Source organism: Rattus norvegicus, chromosome 5, assembly GCF_021556685.1.
Source record: "Rattus norvegicus strain SHRSP/BbbUtx chromosome 5, alternate assembly SHRSP_T2T, whole genome shotgun sequence".
Classification (NCBI taxonomy): domain Eukaryota; kingdom Metazoa; phylum Chordata; class Mammalia; order Rodentia; family Muridae; genus Rattus; species Rattus norvegicus.
Window position 1 is genome coordinate 17,920,027 of NC_141538.1, and position 18,535 is coordinate 17,938,561.

General features: G+C 40.5%; 1 protein-coding gene across 2 annotated transcripts in view; it reads right to left on the reverse strand.

Annotated features, from left to right (window-relative positions):
* Positions 1-18,535, reverse strand: part of St18 (ST18 C2H2C-type zinc finger transcription factor) — a 125,776-nt gene that overhangs the window by 39,434 nt on the left and 67,807 nt on the right. For both annotated transcript variants that reach the window (XM_087660513.1, NM_153310.2), the window contains 5 exon segments: positions 15,835-15,969; positions 14,155-14,245; positions 12,835-12,939; positions 5,115-5,308; positions 3,842-4,053 (listed from right to left, as the gene is read on the reverse strand). In XM_087660513.1, coding sequence (XP_087516639.1) covers positions 3,842-4,053; positions 5,115-5,308; positions 12,835-12,939; positions 14,155-14,245; positions 15,835-15,969 — 737 coding nt within the window.

Consider the following 18,535-nt stretch of genomic DNA (forward strand, 5'->3'; position numbering starts at 1 on the left):
ATACTTGGCAAGTGGCAGTGCTGAGGATAAAGATAGACTCGAAGCATGTTCTACCTCTGTGGAGGAGAATAGGAGGAGACGAAGTGGGCTGCATCTGTCACAGGCTGGTCCAGCTCTCAGGGCATTGATGAGAAGGGTCAGGAAACCCAGGATGCTCATTCTTACCTACACCCATCGCTCTACTCCTACCTGGAGTCACTGTGGCTAGGCAAACGGACCTTAAGGTATATGATATGGTGGCCCATTTATGTCTCAAAACTCATATTTATGTCAAATAAAAATGGAGACATTCTTAGGACAAACAAATGTGCTGGAATAAAAAGAGAACTAGTGTTTCAGACAAAATTAACTCCTAAGGATGTTCATTAAGAACTAAACACACAAATTATTCTCTTAATTCCTTAAACCACATGTAAGAGATCTGATAGTATGAATATGTTATTCAGAGACAAGATATTATTTTAACACAAATAGTTCCTTCTAAAATGTAAAGTGAATGGGCTCTGGTTTGAAAAATAACCAGTCATACTAGACATGGCCTCACGTTCTCTGCACAGGTATGCTATATATCTGGTGTGTAGAGAAGACTGGTTGCTTAAGTGGAAAATAGTGTGCATATTATATCGTCTCTGGTGGTCTGAATGAAAATGGCCCCTGGAGACTCATAGAAAGTGGCATTAGTGGGGGTGTGGCTTTGTTGGAAAAAGTGTGTCACTGGGAGGTGGCTTTGAGGTTTCAGATGCTCAAGCTAGACCTAGGGTCTTACTTTTCCCTGTTGATCAACATGTAGAACTCTCGGCTACTTCTCCATCATTATGTCTGCCTTTGTGTTATCATACTTCCCACCATGATGATAACGGACTAAATCTCTTTGCTTTAAGAGCTGCCACAGCAATGGTGTCTCTTAACAGCATGAGAAACCCTAAGACATCATCCGTCATTCTTCTATATTTATATAGGGATTCAGTTTCTTTGCATCTCTGAGTGTTTTGTAGATCACTAACTCAGAACCCTACTTAGTTAGTGTGAGGTTAGTTGTGTGCTTGCAGAAATAGATATCTGTATGTGCTCAAGGTGGTGTTTCAGCACTTTGAAGGTTTGAGGGTTTTGGTCTACAGGTCACAGTGTGTTCTTTAGTTCATTCTCTGATTGCTCTAAGCAGCTAAAGAGATGCTCACAGCAAATGATGGGACCAAAAGGAAAGAGAAACTAGCCTTCCTTGGTTCAGATAGGAGGCACTGTGAAGCTACCAGCCTCCACACTCCCACCTCTACACCTCAGATGTCCAAGGAAGGGCCATTCCTTACCTTCTGCTTATCTGGAAGTTCCTTGAATCCAGGGTCTGAAACTCAGTCTATCCCAGTGGTTCTCTACCTTATTAATGCTGTGACCCTATAGTACAATTCCTCATGTCGTGGTGACCCTGACCAACTGTAATTTTGCTACTGTTATGAACTACAATGTCAATATCTGAGCTCTCTGTTGGTTGTAGGTGACCCCTGTGAAAGGGCCGTTCGACCCCCAAGTGGGCGGAGACCCACAGCACGGGAATTGCTGTCTTGCAGGTAGTGGAGGCAGACCCAGTGCTTAGCCCTGCTTGTCTGCGTTTGCTTCTAAATGTGAAGCATATGGGATCTTCTGAGCAGAAACTTTCAGAAATAAAGGCACTAACAACAACAAAACTCAAATCTACTGGAGGAAGAATTAGGCTGACATGTAATGTTCACAGGAAGATGGCATCTAATCCCAGGTTTACCAGTAATTGCAAAGTCCACGCATCCAGCATGATTTGCTTAGATGCAGGTCTGAAGAGTTAATTAACTTGGCTTTTTTCCCCTAAAAGAATTGTTTCCGTAAGTTTGTGAAACTCAGTTCTATTTTGGGAACACAAACTCTAAAGAAAACAGAGTTATACAAATTAGTACTAATGTGTGGGAATGTGAGTGGATAGTTATGCAGTTCAGCAACACTGCTCACAGTGATTCTGGTGGGAGCCATATTCATCCCATGCTAAAAATTACTGTGTGAGGAATGGGCAGTTCACATAAGAAAATGTTTTTAATACCTCTAGCATAATGCGATCCTTTTAGAAGTTCATCTGAGCCCTTTCTCCCCTGTCCTCATTAGCTTAGAGTGGTAGGAGCTGTGTTGGAGAGGACATTATCTTGGGAACACCAGGTCTACTGTATAGAGCTTCAGTGACAGAAGGAGGGGACAAACAGACGTTAGAAAAGGATTACCTGTTTCTTTTGAAATGTGGGGATTAAACATGTTTTCTTGATCAGAAATGTGTTTTTAAAAGAGAACAGACTGACAAGAAAGCACCACTTAACAGTTAGTCATCTGTGTGTGACTTACTTGACATCAGTTATTTGATGGAACCTGGAGGGTTTTAGGGAGAAAGGAGCCCTCTGAGGAGCAGGAAAATACGGACATGTGCAAATGGACAGCATCCATCCTAGCACTGCCAGCCAGCTGCTTCAGGGTGGATACCTGTAGTGGCAGACCCCATTTTCTATAAGACAGCAAATTAGTCCACCGGAAAGCACTAGGAAGAATGACATCAGAGTATTTCTAGAACCAGGTATCTCTATAATAGTCTTAAAATGGAAAAATAAATTAGATCATTAAAATGTCAATTTAAAAATAAAGCTGTGTTTTAAAATCCCTCAAAATCATCTCCCTGTCAGTTATCTGGGACTGGAATTATGATTTCAGAGAGATTGGTATTTTGCTGTATTTTCAGAGGATATATTTTTCTTTGTTTAAGAACCTCATTTGTTTAAAGATTGTTTTTTGAGTGGATTTTGGCAACTACCTCTTCCTGGGGTTTACTTGGCTTGGCTTTTTCCAGAAGCTAATTCTGATTCTTCTGTCAAATGCTTGGTGGCACTGTGTTACCTGCTCTCCTGAAGGCCTGGCACAGCACGGGCGAGCAGCTGACCGCATAAGGATGGGGCTGCCCTTAAAGGGACATGTCTCTGCTTACATTGCACAGGTTTCAGGGTCTGATATTGCCTTAGGAATTCCCCCATTTGAAGCAGTAGAATCTGTAACAGAGAATGTCTGGGGAATCTATGTCAGCAGGTTTCTAGACTTGTTATCTTGGTAGGTGATATGTTCCTTAAGTGAGGTCTTATGTGTAAACAGGAACTATTGCCTCCCAGTGAGAGAAACACTGAGCCCTTACAGCCTCCTCTGTGGCTCACCGGGCCTCAAGTATGATGTGATGAAAAGGAAGACATGCTTAGACATGTGTGTAAGACATCATGAATATGAACACACATTTCCCACAGTTGGGAAGGAAGGCTGTAAAAATATGATTAATCTCATGGGATTAAGGACTGTGTTCACAAAGGTCTTGGAATTTGATTCTGGACTGACTGCTCAAGTCTTCTAGTCTTGCCAGTCTGGGAAGTCACTATCTGTACTTACTGTGGGTCTCAAGAGAACACTAGAGCCGGGATGTCCTCGTGATATGAAGTGTGATATGTACAGGACAATGTCTCCATCAGCTTCAACACTGTTTTGGATAATTCCGAGCTGCACACAGTGAATAGCTTCCACAGTAGAGACATTTTAACAGTAACTCCCATTCCTTCTTCACCAAATGCCTCAGAACACAAACAAGGATGCAATTCTCTTCAAGCAGCTTAACTCACTGCTCCCCAAATTACTATATCACCAAGATAAGCACCCATTTTTTTCCCTTGACCTCATTGAGAGGTCATCCCTGCGTGAGTAGGGAGTTGGGGCAGTGAATGGACGCAGTTGAGAACATGAAAGGCAGTTGATTCTCTCGGCTTGCTGGCCCATCTTCCAGGCTCTTGGCCTGGCTTACCTTGGCACGCAGGCTTTGCGGTTTGTTGGAGAGGATGTCTGTGGCTTCCCTGCAGCGGGTGGAAAGGTTCAGGATAGCAGCAGCTGCTGCTATGTGGGTGTCTTCACTGTACTGACCATGGCCATAAGAGCTGGCACGGACTGTGCTCTGTGTGTGGGCGCCAGCACTAGGCAGCCCATTAGAAAATTTCACTGGATTTGAAAAATGCTTTGCTGTTGAAGAGAGATCTGATTAGCAATTGCATGTACGCGGTGGCTTCAGTTACCAAAGATTTTTTTTAAAGACAAAATTTCTTTGATCTAAACACTCAAAGAGTAAGTTAAAGCAGAACGATCATCTGTTGGTATGTTAACTGGAGGTTACTAGTTGGGTTTTAGCAAGGGTCACAAAGCAGATGATGTGAACCTTGAAAGGTGCCCATTCTCTTAACAGTTCTTGTATTTTCAGTACAGGTGACAGAAACTCCGTCACCAAGGTTACAGGGCATCATACCCTGCAGCAGCTCAGGAGGAGTATGTGAATGAGCTGAACAGTCTGAGGACCACGGCTTGGGGGTGGGGGTGCTCTCATTGCAGTTTCTACTAACATAGGTTGTACTTTTATTACTCAAAATGCACGCTTGCTTGTACATTAGCTGTACTTAACTGGGACAGAGTTCTCAGTGAGCTGAGCAGAATACACAGAGGGCCTGCTCTCAAGGTGAAATGTGTAAGTATACACTCTGTATAGCCATTCAGTTCAGCCTTCTCCATGGATGGATCAGAATTAACAATAATACTATGTAACCTATTTTAAAGGTTTCTGTATTAATAATTCTTAAATTAATTAGTGAAAAATTTGAAAGTTATATATTTTTATCCTAGTAAGTTTCAGATACCTGAATTGAGTTTCTTGGATTTTTAGTTCTTTCTATGTTTGATCTGATAGCTTTTGTTGACTTCAGTAATATTTTAAACAGTATGACATATTTTATCTTATTAGGTTGCTATGAATTAATATAATGTAATAGCTGTCATAGCCTTCAATATATTAACCATGATCCTAATTATCTCATGGTTATAGTTAGATTCAACAATGACACTATCTATGAAATAACTATTAACTTACAATATTCTGTATAACTGTGATATAAATTTAGTAGTAATGGCTAACTTACTTATTTCACTATCTTTTCTGTCATCCTTAAGGAGGACATTATATAATGGTGTGAATAAACCTCTACCCAAGGTGCACTTTGGGGTAATGAATGTTGGGATTCAAATTTGGAGCTTACATTCAGGAAATGGTGGTGCCTTTTGTCCTTGTCCTGTTTGTAGGAGCGGACGTTTACCAAATACTTGTGCATCAAAACTGGCATAATCAAATGGTACTTTGCCAAACTTCTCTTGTTCTTTTGATGCAGAGGCTCTTGGAGAGGTGATGGCTTGTGAGCGGAAGTTAAATTCAATTTGCTTCACTAAATTCACCCTGGTAAGAGTAAAAAAAGTAGTTTGAAGAAAATAGAAACTGTTGGTCAGAATTTACAGTAGATGGAATTACCCTTGCCTGTCAGTTCACAGAGACAACATCCAGCACTCACGGGAGAGCAGATACTATGAGTTATAGTGAGCTGGGGCTGCTGTATCATCGTGTTCAAATCTGCCCTAATAAAAGAGGGCTATTCAGTCCTCATTCAGAGATATTCAACATATTGACATTGTGTATTAAATTGTCTTATTTCAAGATATATCTCAATTACCATATTATTATACTCATCACAGTTTTGATATAACTGTTTCATTCCAAGTGTAATTTAGACAGTCCTGTGGGTTTTTTATGTCTGGACTAAATAAGAACATGGTACCTATGGAGCCAGCTCTGGCCAAGGAAAGTAGAATTCTATTTAGCTGTTGTCTATGTATCAGAGATCACAAACAAACATACCTTTCAGGGTTCTCAGAATAAAAACTATTTTCTTTTTATTTTACAATAAAATATGAATGTTAAAATGTTGATGATATCTTGCAGAGTGGGTAAAACTTCTCCAATGGTACATTAAAAATACTTAAGGAATTCAGTCTCTTGTTATAGACCCAGCATCTCCTAGTTCTTTTACCTTTGCCTCTCTTCCTATATGACACCGCTGATCCACAGCTATAACACCAGGCTGGGATTTAGGTAGGTAACTTACATCTTCTTCCTTGTCTTCCACTCCTGTCTCTACACTTACTCTTACTTCTGATGTAGATAGCAACCAAACCCAACAGCCCACCTCAATGTCGTAGGGAATGAGCCTCTTGGTATAATCTCAGAGTTCCCCTGGTTCTTCCCAACATCACTGTCAGCCTGTCCTTTTAACTCAACTCTGTTCCTTTGTGACTTCTGCCACCTATAGAACATCTCTCTGCCAGGGGTTCCAGAGCCATCACACTTGGTATGGACATAGATTAAGCAGCAGAAACCAAAGAATGTAACACCTACCCCAAAAAGATGAGAGCAGATATCTGCACCAACAAACATGCAAAAGTTGCAACTCAGTATGATTAGATCCCAGGACAAAAACACAAATATTGACAAGCAAGAAAATATACCTCTTCCCTATAATAATAGGCTCAACCAAAAGCAATTTAGCTAAGGAACAAGACAAGAGCTTCAAAATAGCAATTATACATACACGTAAGGGCCTTAAAGAGGACGTGAGTAAATGCCACAACGAAGACAGTAAAAACACTAACAAACAGTTGAATGAGATAATGAAAATAATTTAAGACACGGAAGTAGAACTTAGCGAAGTAACAGAACCACTAAAGAAAACTTAAACTAATATAATACTGCAATTGAGACACTTAGGATATCAAAGTGAAATGAACCACCACCCTCAGAGCTATCTTTACTGACAGATTAAAAACATGAAAAAGGGAATTAATTTCATATCTTGAAGACAAGGTAGTAAAAATGGTACCTCAGTTAAGGAAAATGTTACATCTTTAAAAAAGAAAAAAGAAATCTGAGAAACCATAAAAAGACCAAACCGTGAATAATGCGTATAGAGGATGGAGAAGAAACCAAAGTCAGGTCAGAAATTATTTTTTAAAAAATCATACAAAATATCTCTACTCTGAAGAAAGAGATGACTATAAAGGTACAAGAAGCATACCAAACACCTAAGAGATCGAATCAGAAAAAGATACTCCCCACTACACACAATAATCAAATACTAAATGTACAGAATGATGAGAGGATATCACAAGTTGCAAGGGAAAAAGACAAAGTAACATATAAAGGCAGACATGTTAGACATCATCTGGGTGCTCAGTGGAGATTCTGAAAGCTAGAAGACCTGGCTGAGCTCTGAGAGGTCACAGATGATAGCCCACACTACTCTACCCAGCAAAAGTAACAAACGCAATAATTAGGCAGAGAAAGAGAATCATTTCATGATGAAAATCAAATTCAAATAATAATGTCCACCTATCTAGAAATATATGGAAGGCACTAAAAGGAAACCTTTAGTATCAAGAGAAAAGTTAACTACACATGAGAGGACATAAGGAATAAATAAAGCCAGAACAGTAAATTCAAAGAGGAGAAAAATCCCCACATAACAAAATAATGGTGGTTAATAAGCATTGCCCATTAATAACTCGCGGTATTGATGATGTCAATTCCCTACCCAATAAAAAGACACAGACTAATAGGTTGGGTTATTAAACAGGATTCATAGTCCTATCCAAGAAACATATCTTCAAAGAAAAACAAAACCTTAAGGTATTCCAAGGGAATAAAACCAAGAGGCATGGAGGTGTAGCTATTTTAATATCTTATAAAACAGATTAAAAGACAAAACTCAAGAACTAATCAGTAGATACAGGAAAGGACCTACTCATCAAAAGAATTTAACCAGAGTATATTACAATTCTAAACATTTATGCATCAAACACAAGGGTACCCAAAGTCATAAAAGAAATCTACTCTCATGCACTGTCCCTCACACAGTAACAGTGGGTGACTTCAGTACTCCACGCTCACTAGTCAGTCTGATCATGCAGACAAAAGCTAAGCAAGGAAACACTGGAGTTAATAAACATCATAAAACAAGTTTACCTAACAGACACCTACAGACCATTTCACTCAAACACAAAAGAGTATACTTTCTTCTCAGCATCTCATGGATCTTTCTCCAAAATGACCACATATTATGATATAAAGAAAATTTGAAAGGATATAAGAAAATTGAAATATCACCCTGTACCTGACTACCATGGATTAAAGCTGGATATTTACAACAACAGAAACAGCAAAAAGCATACAATTTCATGAAAATTAAACAACTTACTACTGAAGGAAAACTGGGTGAAGACAGAAATCCATAAGAAAATTAAAAATTTTATAATTGGATGAAAATAACAATATACCCAATCCTATGGGGCATAGTAATGACAGTTCTAAGAAGCAAGTTCATATCACTAACTGTTTACATTAAAGAAAAGTTGGAGAGATTTCATATTACTTAGTGACACACCTGAGAGCTCTAGAAAAACACAAAGAAATAATACCCAGAAAGTGGAAATGGAAGAAGTAATCAAACTGAAATCAATAAAACAAAAATGACCAATCAGTATAAAGAATCAACAAAACAAGGAGGTGATTTGAAAAAAATCAGTAGGATTCATAAACCTTTAGCAAAATTAACCAAAAGACAAAGAGAAAAGATAGAAATTAATAAAATTAGAGATAAAAGGGAGACATTACTATAGACAGTGAAGAAATTCAATAAGAATGTACTTTAAAAGCTATACACTAGCAAATTGTAAAACCTAAAAGAAATGAATTTCTTGATATATATGATCTATTAAAGTTAAGATGAAATAAACAATTTAAACACACTTATATCTCCTAGTGAAATAGAATCAGCAATTAAATATTTGACCCCTACCTATATTTCCCAACTTCCCGAAAACACCAGGGTCAGATAAGATTCAGCACAGAATTCTACCACACCTTCACAGAAAAACTAATGTCAATAATCCTCAAATCACTGTGCAAACTTGAAACTGATGGGACATTTTCCTTTTATTTTTAATAAAGTCACTATTACCATGTTACTAAAACCACAGAAAATCCCAACAAAAAGGAAATTACAAACCATATTATATTTATGAATATAAATACAAAAACTCTGAATAAAATATTTGCAAACTAAATTCAAGAACACTAAAAAATTATCTATTATGATCAAGTTGGCTTCATCCCAAAATTGTAGGATACTCGATGTAAGTAAACCAATCACAGAATCCAATACATGGAAACAGTGTCTCCTGGACACGACAGGACTGATGACACATAAATTCACAGAGAATGTGACAGGCATGCACACGACTGCATGAGTTCAAATACAAGTTCCCAGCATAGGGAAAGAGAAGCAGGCGAAGAGTCCCACCCCAATATAGATTCTATTTGCAGTCGATTCTTACTGGGAAAGGAAAAATTATTTTTCTCTATTGGAACAGTTTTGGTTATATCATCCACAGTCCATGACAAGCCCCGTGCCCAGGAGTAGTTAGTCAACACAGACCATGCTGTGTGAGTGTATGCACAAGCACACATGTGTGCTTCTTGTTTCATTTTGTTTTGTTTTGGTAGTTTTTTGTTTTATTGGATTTTTTTGTTTATTTTGATTTTCACTGTTTTGTTTGTTTTTTAAAGTAGGGAGAGTAAGTAAGCATATGTATGAAGTTGGATAGAAAAGGAGGTGGACTGTACAAAGCTTAGGTCCAAGTGGATCAAGGACCTCCACATCAAACCAGATACACTCAAAATAATAGAAGAAAAACTAGGGAAGCATCTGGAACACATGGGCACTGGAAAAAATTTCCTGAACAAAACACCAATGGCTTATGCTCTAAGATCAAGAATCGACAAATGGGATCTCATAAAACTGCAAAGCTTCTGTAAGGCAAAGGACACTGTGGTTAGGACAAAACTGCAACCAACAGATTGTGAAAAGATCTTTACCAATCCTACAACTGATAGAGGCCTTATATCCAAAATACACAAAGAACTCAAGAAGTTAGACCGCAGGGAGACAAATAACCCTATTAAAAAATGGGGTTCATAGCTAAACAAAGAATTCACAGCTGAGGAATGCCGAATGGCTGAGAAACACCTAAAGAAATGTTCAACATCTTTAGTCATAAGGGAAATGCAAATCAAAACAACCCTGAGATTTCACCTTAGTGAAGAATGGCTAAGATCAAAAACTCAGGTGACAGCAGATGCTGGTGAGGATGTGGAGAAAGAGGAACACTCCTCCATTGTTGGTGAGATTGCAGACTGGTAAAACCATTCTGGAAATCAGTCTGGAGGTTCCTCAGAAAATTGGACATTGAACTGCCTGAGGATCCAGCTATACCTCCCTTGAGCATATACCCAAAAGATGCCCCAACATATAAAAAAGACACGTGCTCCACTATGTTCATCGCAGCCTTATTTATAATAGCCAGAAGCTGGAAAGAACCCAGATGCCCTTCAACAGAGGAATGGATACAGAAAATGTGGTACATCTACACAATGGAATATTACTCAGCTATCAAAAACAATGACTTTATGAAATTCGTAGGCAAATGGTTGGAACTGGAAAATATCATCCTAAGTGAGGTAACCCAATCACAGAAATACACACATGGTATGCACTCATTGATAAGTGGCTATTAGCCCAAACACTTGAATTACCCTAGATGCCTAGAACAAATGAAACTCAAGACGGATGATCAAAATGTGAATGCTTCACTCCTTCTTTAAAAGGGGAATAAGAATACCCGTGGCAGGGAAGAGAGAGGCAAAGATTAAAACAGAGACTGAAGGAACACCCATTCAGAGCCTGCCCCACATGTGGCCCATACATATACAGCCACCCAATTAGACAATATAGATGAAGCAAAGAAGTGCAGGCCGCCAGGAGCCGGATGTAGATCGCTCCTGAGAGACACAGCCAGAATACAGCAAATACAGAGGCGAATGCCAGCAGCAAACCACTGAACTGAGAATAGGACCCCCGTTGAAGGAATCAGAGAAAGATCTGGAAGAGCTTGAAGGGGCTTGAGACCCCATATGTACAACAATGCCAAGCAACCAGAGCTTCCAGGGACTAAGCCACTACCTAAGGACTATACATGGACTGACCCTGGACTCTGACCTCATAGGTAGCAATGAATATCCTAGTAAGATCACCAGTGGAAGGGGAAGCCCTTGGTCCTGCTAAGACTGAACCCCCAGTAAACTAGATTGTTGGGGGAGGGCGGCAATGGGGGGAGGTTGGGGAGGGAAACACCCATAAAGAAGGGGAGGAGGAGGGATTAGGGGGATGCTTGCCCGGAAACCGGGAAAGGGAATAACACTCGAAATGTATATAAGAAATACTCAAGTTAATAAAAAAAAAAAGAAAAAAAAAGAAAAGGAGGTGGGGAGGGGAAATAATATGATCAAAAATAATATGATCAAATTATGAAAAATTTGTTTTGATGAAGGAATAAGTGAGGGATGAGTAAATCTTATGCAAAGTTGGCTTACTTACACTGAAGTTGTAAAAATACTATAATCTAAAATGATAATTTCTAAATCTGTGAGTAAACAAGAAACTCAATTTTAGTTCTCCAGAAGCACTCTTAGGGAGAATCAAGAGAGTATTCTAATACTAATGACAACTCATGTTAAAATTTCTTATTGCTGCATATTTAATAATTCGAGATTTTAACTTGACATGTTTTTCACTCATATGACTTGAATGCCAGTTTTAATTCTTTTAAGAGAATCTGTAGAAGAAAAATATCAAGGGACTCCATATTGTGTGTGCTTTTTTGTCAACTTGATACTGTCTGGAGTTAATTTGGGAGCAGGAACCTCAACTGAGGGACAGCTCAGATCATACTTGCCTGTGGCTGTGTGAGCCACTGTCTTGGTTGGTGGTTGTCACAGGGCCCTTTTGGAGACAAGCTGGCCTGGGTTGTGCAGCAAGGCTAGCCTAGCAGTCAGAGAGCGAGCCTGTAAGTAGTGTGGGCCTTGCTTTCTTCTTCCATTCCCAATTGGATTTATTATTTTATTTTCTGTGTACATTTTTTCCTGCATGAATAGTGTGCTGGATCGCTGGAAAATGGAGCTATAAATGACTGTACATTGCCATGGGGGTGCTGGGAACTGACCCCCAGCCCTCTGCAAGAACAGTCAATACCTCTAACCACTATGCCACAATAGCCCATATCCCCAGCTTGAATTATTGCTGTGACTCACCTCCATTATAGATTGTGCTCTAGGAGTGTAAAAAAAACATATCCATTTCTCCCCCCATTCTGCTTAGTCAGAGTGTTTTTATCACAAAACAGAAAGCAAACTAAACACCCCAGAAACGCTGACGTGCTTACTAGTTATAATTGCATTTTACTGGCTCATTAGCAACAGTTATTTGATAATTTTTCTCTATCCTCAAAATAACATTTTACTACTTGCATAATGTTACAAAATGTACTTATCATTGCCTTAAATATCAATATTTGTTTTCTGTAAAATATTTTTCTAACTACTAGATATTCTGAGGAACTTGGGCACTCAGGGGCCTTGGGAGACTTTGTTAGCAGTGAACCTTTGATTAGGTTCATATGTGGCCCTAAAGAGAGCACATAACATCACACACTTACACAAATGTCTCTGATTGAGTGTCTTCCAGGCAGAAAAGAAACTGGTCACACATAGGAGCCTACCTGGTATTAGTGAGTGAGAACTTTTGTCATACGTCATTCTTTTTGTTCCCCCATATTATGCTAGCCTTGTAAAGATATGTCCCCTGGATTGTTTGAATGATGCCATTATTCCTTAGCCCTGTGAATTGCCTGCCCACATCAATCTACTGGTGACAGAACATGACATGCAGACCACAGTGAGGTGACACACAAGAAACATAGGCTCTTCTGGGTGGAATCCAACATGAACAGAGGTGTCAGCCAAGTCCTGAAGGTTCATACCTGTGAGCCTGCTCAGGACCCTGCCCAGTCTGGGAAGAATCAAGTTGACTTTTGTCCTGGGTCATTGCCAACTTTTCAGCTGCAGCAATTGGACAACCAGAAAGACTGTTTCAAAAAAGAAGAGTTGGAGGACATGAGTGAGCGTGACAATGTGGTCTGCCTTGGCAGAGTCATGCAACACCCTTGGCACACAGCAAATGTTAAGTCATATTAATAGTTCACTTAGCACCATTGTCATACAGAAGATCCCAAAGGGTTTCAAACTGCAGTGTCTATGTTTGTTCTCTAGCCCATCTCAGAGGTGACAAGTAGTGAATACATTTAAAGAAAAATCAAGATCTTACATGATTGGGAAATACCGAAAGGATTCTGAAACTCAGTACAGTAAGTACAGAGTGATCTCTATACACATTTGTCTGACTGCGTTGTTAGCACGATAATTCCATGGTTTATCTTAGAACTTTAGCAACATTTTAGAGGCTGAGTTTTATACGTCAGTCAAATTGAAAGCATAAATATGAAATCATTTTGGCAATCTTCTTATAAGTCAAACTGTAGCTCATAACTACACATTCCACACGTAAAATAAAATGTACACATAAAAATCGCAGGGTTGAAGAGATGACTCTACATTTAAAAACACTGGTTGTTGTTCTAGAGGACCTGGGTTTGATTCCCAGCCCCCACCTGGCAGTTCATAACCATCTATAACTCTAGTTCTAGAAGCCCCCACACCCTCTCTGTGGGCATTGCACACATGTGGTTCAGAGACAAATATATATATATTTATACACATGTATGCAAAACACCTGTGCACATTAAAATACATATTAAAAATAAAAATTTAAAGTATCTATATATACAAACTGTATATTTATATGTAATCACACACAAATGTGCTTTATTTTAGTTTCAAAAATTAATGAAACTGACACCCACTCCTTGCATGGTTTACAGTCAAAACACCTGTGAAGCCTTTCTAAAGGCCCCTTGTGTGGGTTCATGATAACTACTGAGAAATACAGATGCTGGCCTCTGATATCCACGTGTACCAGTGAGATATGGGGCCAGAAAGATGTGTCCTGTGTGTGTGGCTGTATGGACACAGAGCCTGAGCATCTTCAAGTACAACTGCTTCATTATTTTAGTTGATCGCTAATATAAAATTTCCTGAGATTAAGACTACTTATTAGCTATTTCAAGAGATAACACTTAATAGAGGTACAACAGTTATCTCAACAGATGGCCTAATTATTTCATTCGTGGAAAGTTTCGCTTGAAGTTTTGCGATGTAAATGATCATCAAGTCATCAGAGTTACCTTCTGTGAGTGTTGCGATTGCTGTTCACATGTCCCCTTCCTGTGCATCCTGGGGTGGGACACTTGAGTACGTTCTCATGCATGGCAAGAACTAAGCACAGAATAGCATGTTAAAGGTAAGAACGAGACGTAACACACCATCAAACCTACTTTTCCTTTCTACATGCAAATGACATCAGGCAAGCATTCACCATGGGATATATTCATACTCAACTAAAGCCAGTGAGAACTTCAGGAATGAAACCCCAAAAGCTAGTTCATGTTTAAGTTGTTCTGATTGTCAGAGTGTTAACCCTAGATCCCTTCCCCAAATGCTTCTGCTCACATCCAACTGAGGAACAAGTCTTTGTAGTTCTGGCGCCACATGCATGCTAGGATAGACCCTGCTGTCCTCTGATCTCAACTGAGAAGCTCCTTACCCTGACCTTCCCTCCTAAGTACATTTCTACACAGCAGCGAAGAACTTTTTTCCACACAGTTCTTTCAATCCTTTCCCTATAATTTGGAGTTCTGTGCATGCAGCCTGTTTTATTTCTGAAGTGGTGATATTTTGCCTCTGTCCATCTACTATCCCTTACCAAGTGATTACTGGTAAGAGTAAGGTTGAACAAGGCATCAAATGGTCAGACTGAGCAACTGATAATGCTACTGGGTAGGGGAAAGCTAGTGACCTGCCAAGTCCTTATACCCAGCTGGGGATGTTGAGGTACCCCCCACTTTTACCCATGGGCTGGTCCAAGAACTGTCCCACTAAATACATGACAGATTATGTGACAAACCAGTGTTTTAAGCTTGTCCTTCCTTCATCTCTATGGCCCAGATCACTGAAGAACTATGGTGGGCATGAGGGAGGAGAGGCTGCTGCTGCTCTGGGAGGGTCAGATGTAACAGGACATCTTGAGAAAATTGCAGGCAGGCTAGGTGGTCAGAGTGACATTCTTCCTCTGAATGGAGACTTGATGCTGACCTCAGGCTGGGAAGGACTATGCAGTCAAATTATATAGTAACACTAACTTATCTTCTCTACCCATCTTCTGACTTAGTGACCACGTAGTTGTCCTTCTCAGGGTCAGCCAAGTCACAAAAGGTGTGCAAGTTGTCCACAAGGTGTTCTCTTGAGACCCCAATCAACAACTTTGCAGTTCACACCCCAGCTGCCTCATACTCTGGGGTACTCACCATTTGTATAATAATCTCAGAGTCAGGAATGAGAGGACTAGAGTCATCCCTATGCTACAAATAAACCTGGATTTGCTGAGCCTCACACAGAAGGGCACCAGGGCTCTTACACAGAGTCTTCCTGACTTTACCTCCTGGGTACCCTGTGTAATGATGAGATCCCTACTTCCTTAGAACTATTGGTAATGAACTATCTTTTCAATAACAAATGTTTTTCAACTTAAATTACTATTCCTGAATTTTTCTAATGCACACAGCTAAGTTGTGCACAGGAGAGGAAAAGAGAGGCAATCTCCATGTGTATGAGGCCAGATCTTGTCTCAAAATCTGAAAAACAACAACTAAAAACCCCTCACATTGTTACATGGAAATTACTTGACCCATGGAGGTAAGATTATTTTTCCACCCTTAATTCTATCCAAAAGAGAGGGGCAGAGGACCTCCATGGGAGGCTGGACATCTGAATGAATAGGTGGGTCCTCAGGTTTAAGGAATACTCACTTTCCAGAGGAACTCGCACTTTGTGGGGGCACCCAGAAAGGCTGCGGTGGTGGGGGTAGAGCCCCGTTACGTGCCCTGTGCCGTCACAGCCAGGAATGGGGCACTTAGCCTCCCTCCTTTCAGGCCTTGGTGAATCTATAGAGAAATTGAATTGAGACACTCATATGCTGCTGCTTCCCCATCGTTCAATAGAGTGGCCTTGCGGGTGTCACTCATACTCTATTCAGTTCTGCCACCACAAACATTCTTCTTATGTTGCCTTGAATAAAACCCTCAACTAAGACCCGTGCAAGCAAAACACATTTTCAATTTTCTTGGATTCCTAAGCAAAGGCTGAGACAGGGCGAGGGACTGTTAAAATACAGAGATGGTTTTAGGTTGTTATGTCACATACTGTAGTTAAATTTTTATTATGAAACGTCACCTTGTGCCAGAAGGTGAACATTCTCCTGAAAAGAAGAAAAGCAAGAAAGGAGAATTTATTTAACCTCAAACCATCCTCTATTGAAAGAGTTTAGAAATGGCGTATTTAAAATTACAAGACAAAGAGCCCACCATATTGGCAGAAGGCCTCTGTGGCTTTGTTCCTGAGGGTCCCTGGCAGCAGGTGAAGGTGGGAGTGGACTAGCTACTATAAAAGTTGAGTTTGGTTCCTGCAAAGCAGCTGATGGGGGTGGGGTAGCAGTCAGGAGGCTGATGTGGGGTGGGGAAGACATGCTTCATGACCAAGCGCTAGAAAAGAATTTTTTTCCTCTTGGGTATATGAGGTGACCATGGTGGGAAGCTGTGGGCACTGCTACAGAAACTCAGAGCTGAGGTGATAGGAGCAGCTATGGGGGGAAATGTTCTAGTAGAGTATCTGAGGAGAGGGAAGTATCCAGAGTGGGGCTTCCTAGCCATCTGAGGACTACTGAGCTTGTGAGGGTGGGGCCCTCAGGTAGTGCCAGTTCCATGAGATAAAAATTCAAGATGGGAGAGCTGAAGATACTAGGAGTTTGAGTTCCTGGTATGTATGATTGAGGATTAGAGAGGCTTATAAATGTATAACATGAATGATATAGAATAGAATGGCACTAACACATGGATCGGTATAGACATGCACACACATGCATATGTATATACATATGCCTGTGCAAATGCATGTGCATATATGCACATAATCACATGCACGTGTGTGTACACATACATAGACACACATTCACATGCATGTTAACACTTCGTTTAAGCTCTGCCCCACAGTTACCTGGGAACAACCAGGTATGCCTGACACTATAAAAGGGGCTACGTGCCCCTCCCCTCTCTTGATTTCTTGTTCATGCTCTGGCCTTCTGGCTCCCACTCTCTCCCCATTCACTTCCCCCTTCCCCTTCACATGCTCTGGACAGCCTCTACTTCTCTACTCTCTGTCTCTCTGTCTCTGTCTCTGTGTCTATGTCTCTCTCTCTCTCTCTCTCTCTCTCTCTGTGTGTGTGTGTGCGTGCGCGTGCGTATGTGTGTGTGTGTCTACTACCCTCTTGACTCTCTTCCCCATGCCCTGAATAAATTCTATTCTATTTTGTAATTTCATGTGGTTGGTTCCTCAGGCAGAAGGGATGCCTTAGCATGGGCCTGCTGAGGCACCCCCTCCCCTATACCTGATTACACCTCCATATCCCCCTCCCTCTTTATCTTTTTATAAACATTTCAATACATGCACATATGTACACATGTATACACATACATGCACACATGAACATCTACATAACACATATATATATGGCCAATATGGTAACTAAACTTGACACAGGAATGCAGTGTTATGGCCCAAACTGCCCTAACATGTGCTCAGGATGATACTCATTGGGAGACACTGTGTTTCTGGTTGTCAGCAAAGGAGAAGGAGTATGTGAGTCCTCAGAGGAAGAAGCAACACAGCCTTCAGAAGGGATATGGACTCTCAACATGGATCAACAAGAATACTGAGCACCCTTGAAGCCCATGGTGACAATGAGTAATCTACATGACCCCACTCACAAGGCTGCTGCCCTGGAGTAGGGATGAAACATTGTCACGTGGGGGATGGGAAGTCCATATCCTCCTGCTCTAAAGGAATCACCCAGAGCAGGCCACTGACTTAGGATGTGTCAGACATCTCCATGGCACTACACTGCATGAGCAGACGTGTCTCTGTGATACCAAGTCACTCCAGTTGTTGGATTACAAGCAGTCCTAGACAGATGGGGCACAGCAGGCTGTGTGTAATCCAATTACATGGGGGCATGGTTTCTGCAAAGAAGGAGGGGCTGAGGAGCCTCCAAGTTGTAGCTAGCACTGACAGTTCAGGACCAGTCAGGAGGTTGAAAGATAATTGCTGCAAAGACAGGGATGCCCCTGGAACAGCATGGTTCGCTAAAGGAAAGATTTAACTAAAACAACAGTATGGGGGGGGGATGTTCTTTTCTGTACTGTGTAAGAGAAAAAAAAGTATATTAAGATTGTAATGTTCTATAATTCTGTAGATACGGGTTTTACTTAATGAAAATATATTCCCGAATTATAAGTCCATTTTGGGCATGTAAAACACACATGACACTGATCAAAATCCTTGAAGTTTGGTCGAAGTGAACCAAGTTGGAGCGAGGGGCTTGATGGTATTGTAAAGAGCCCCTCAGAGAGGAGAAGACTACAGTGTCTGTTTTGATGTGCTTCCTCTCTTGGATCT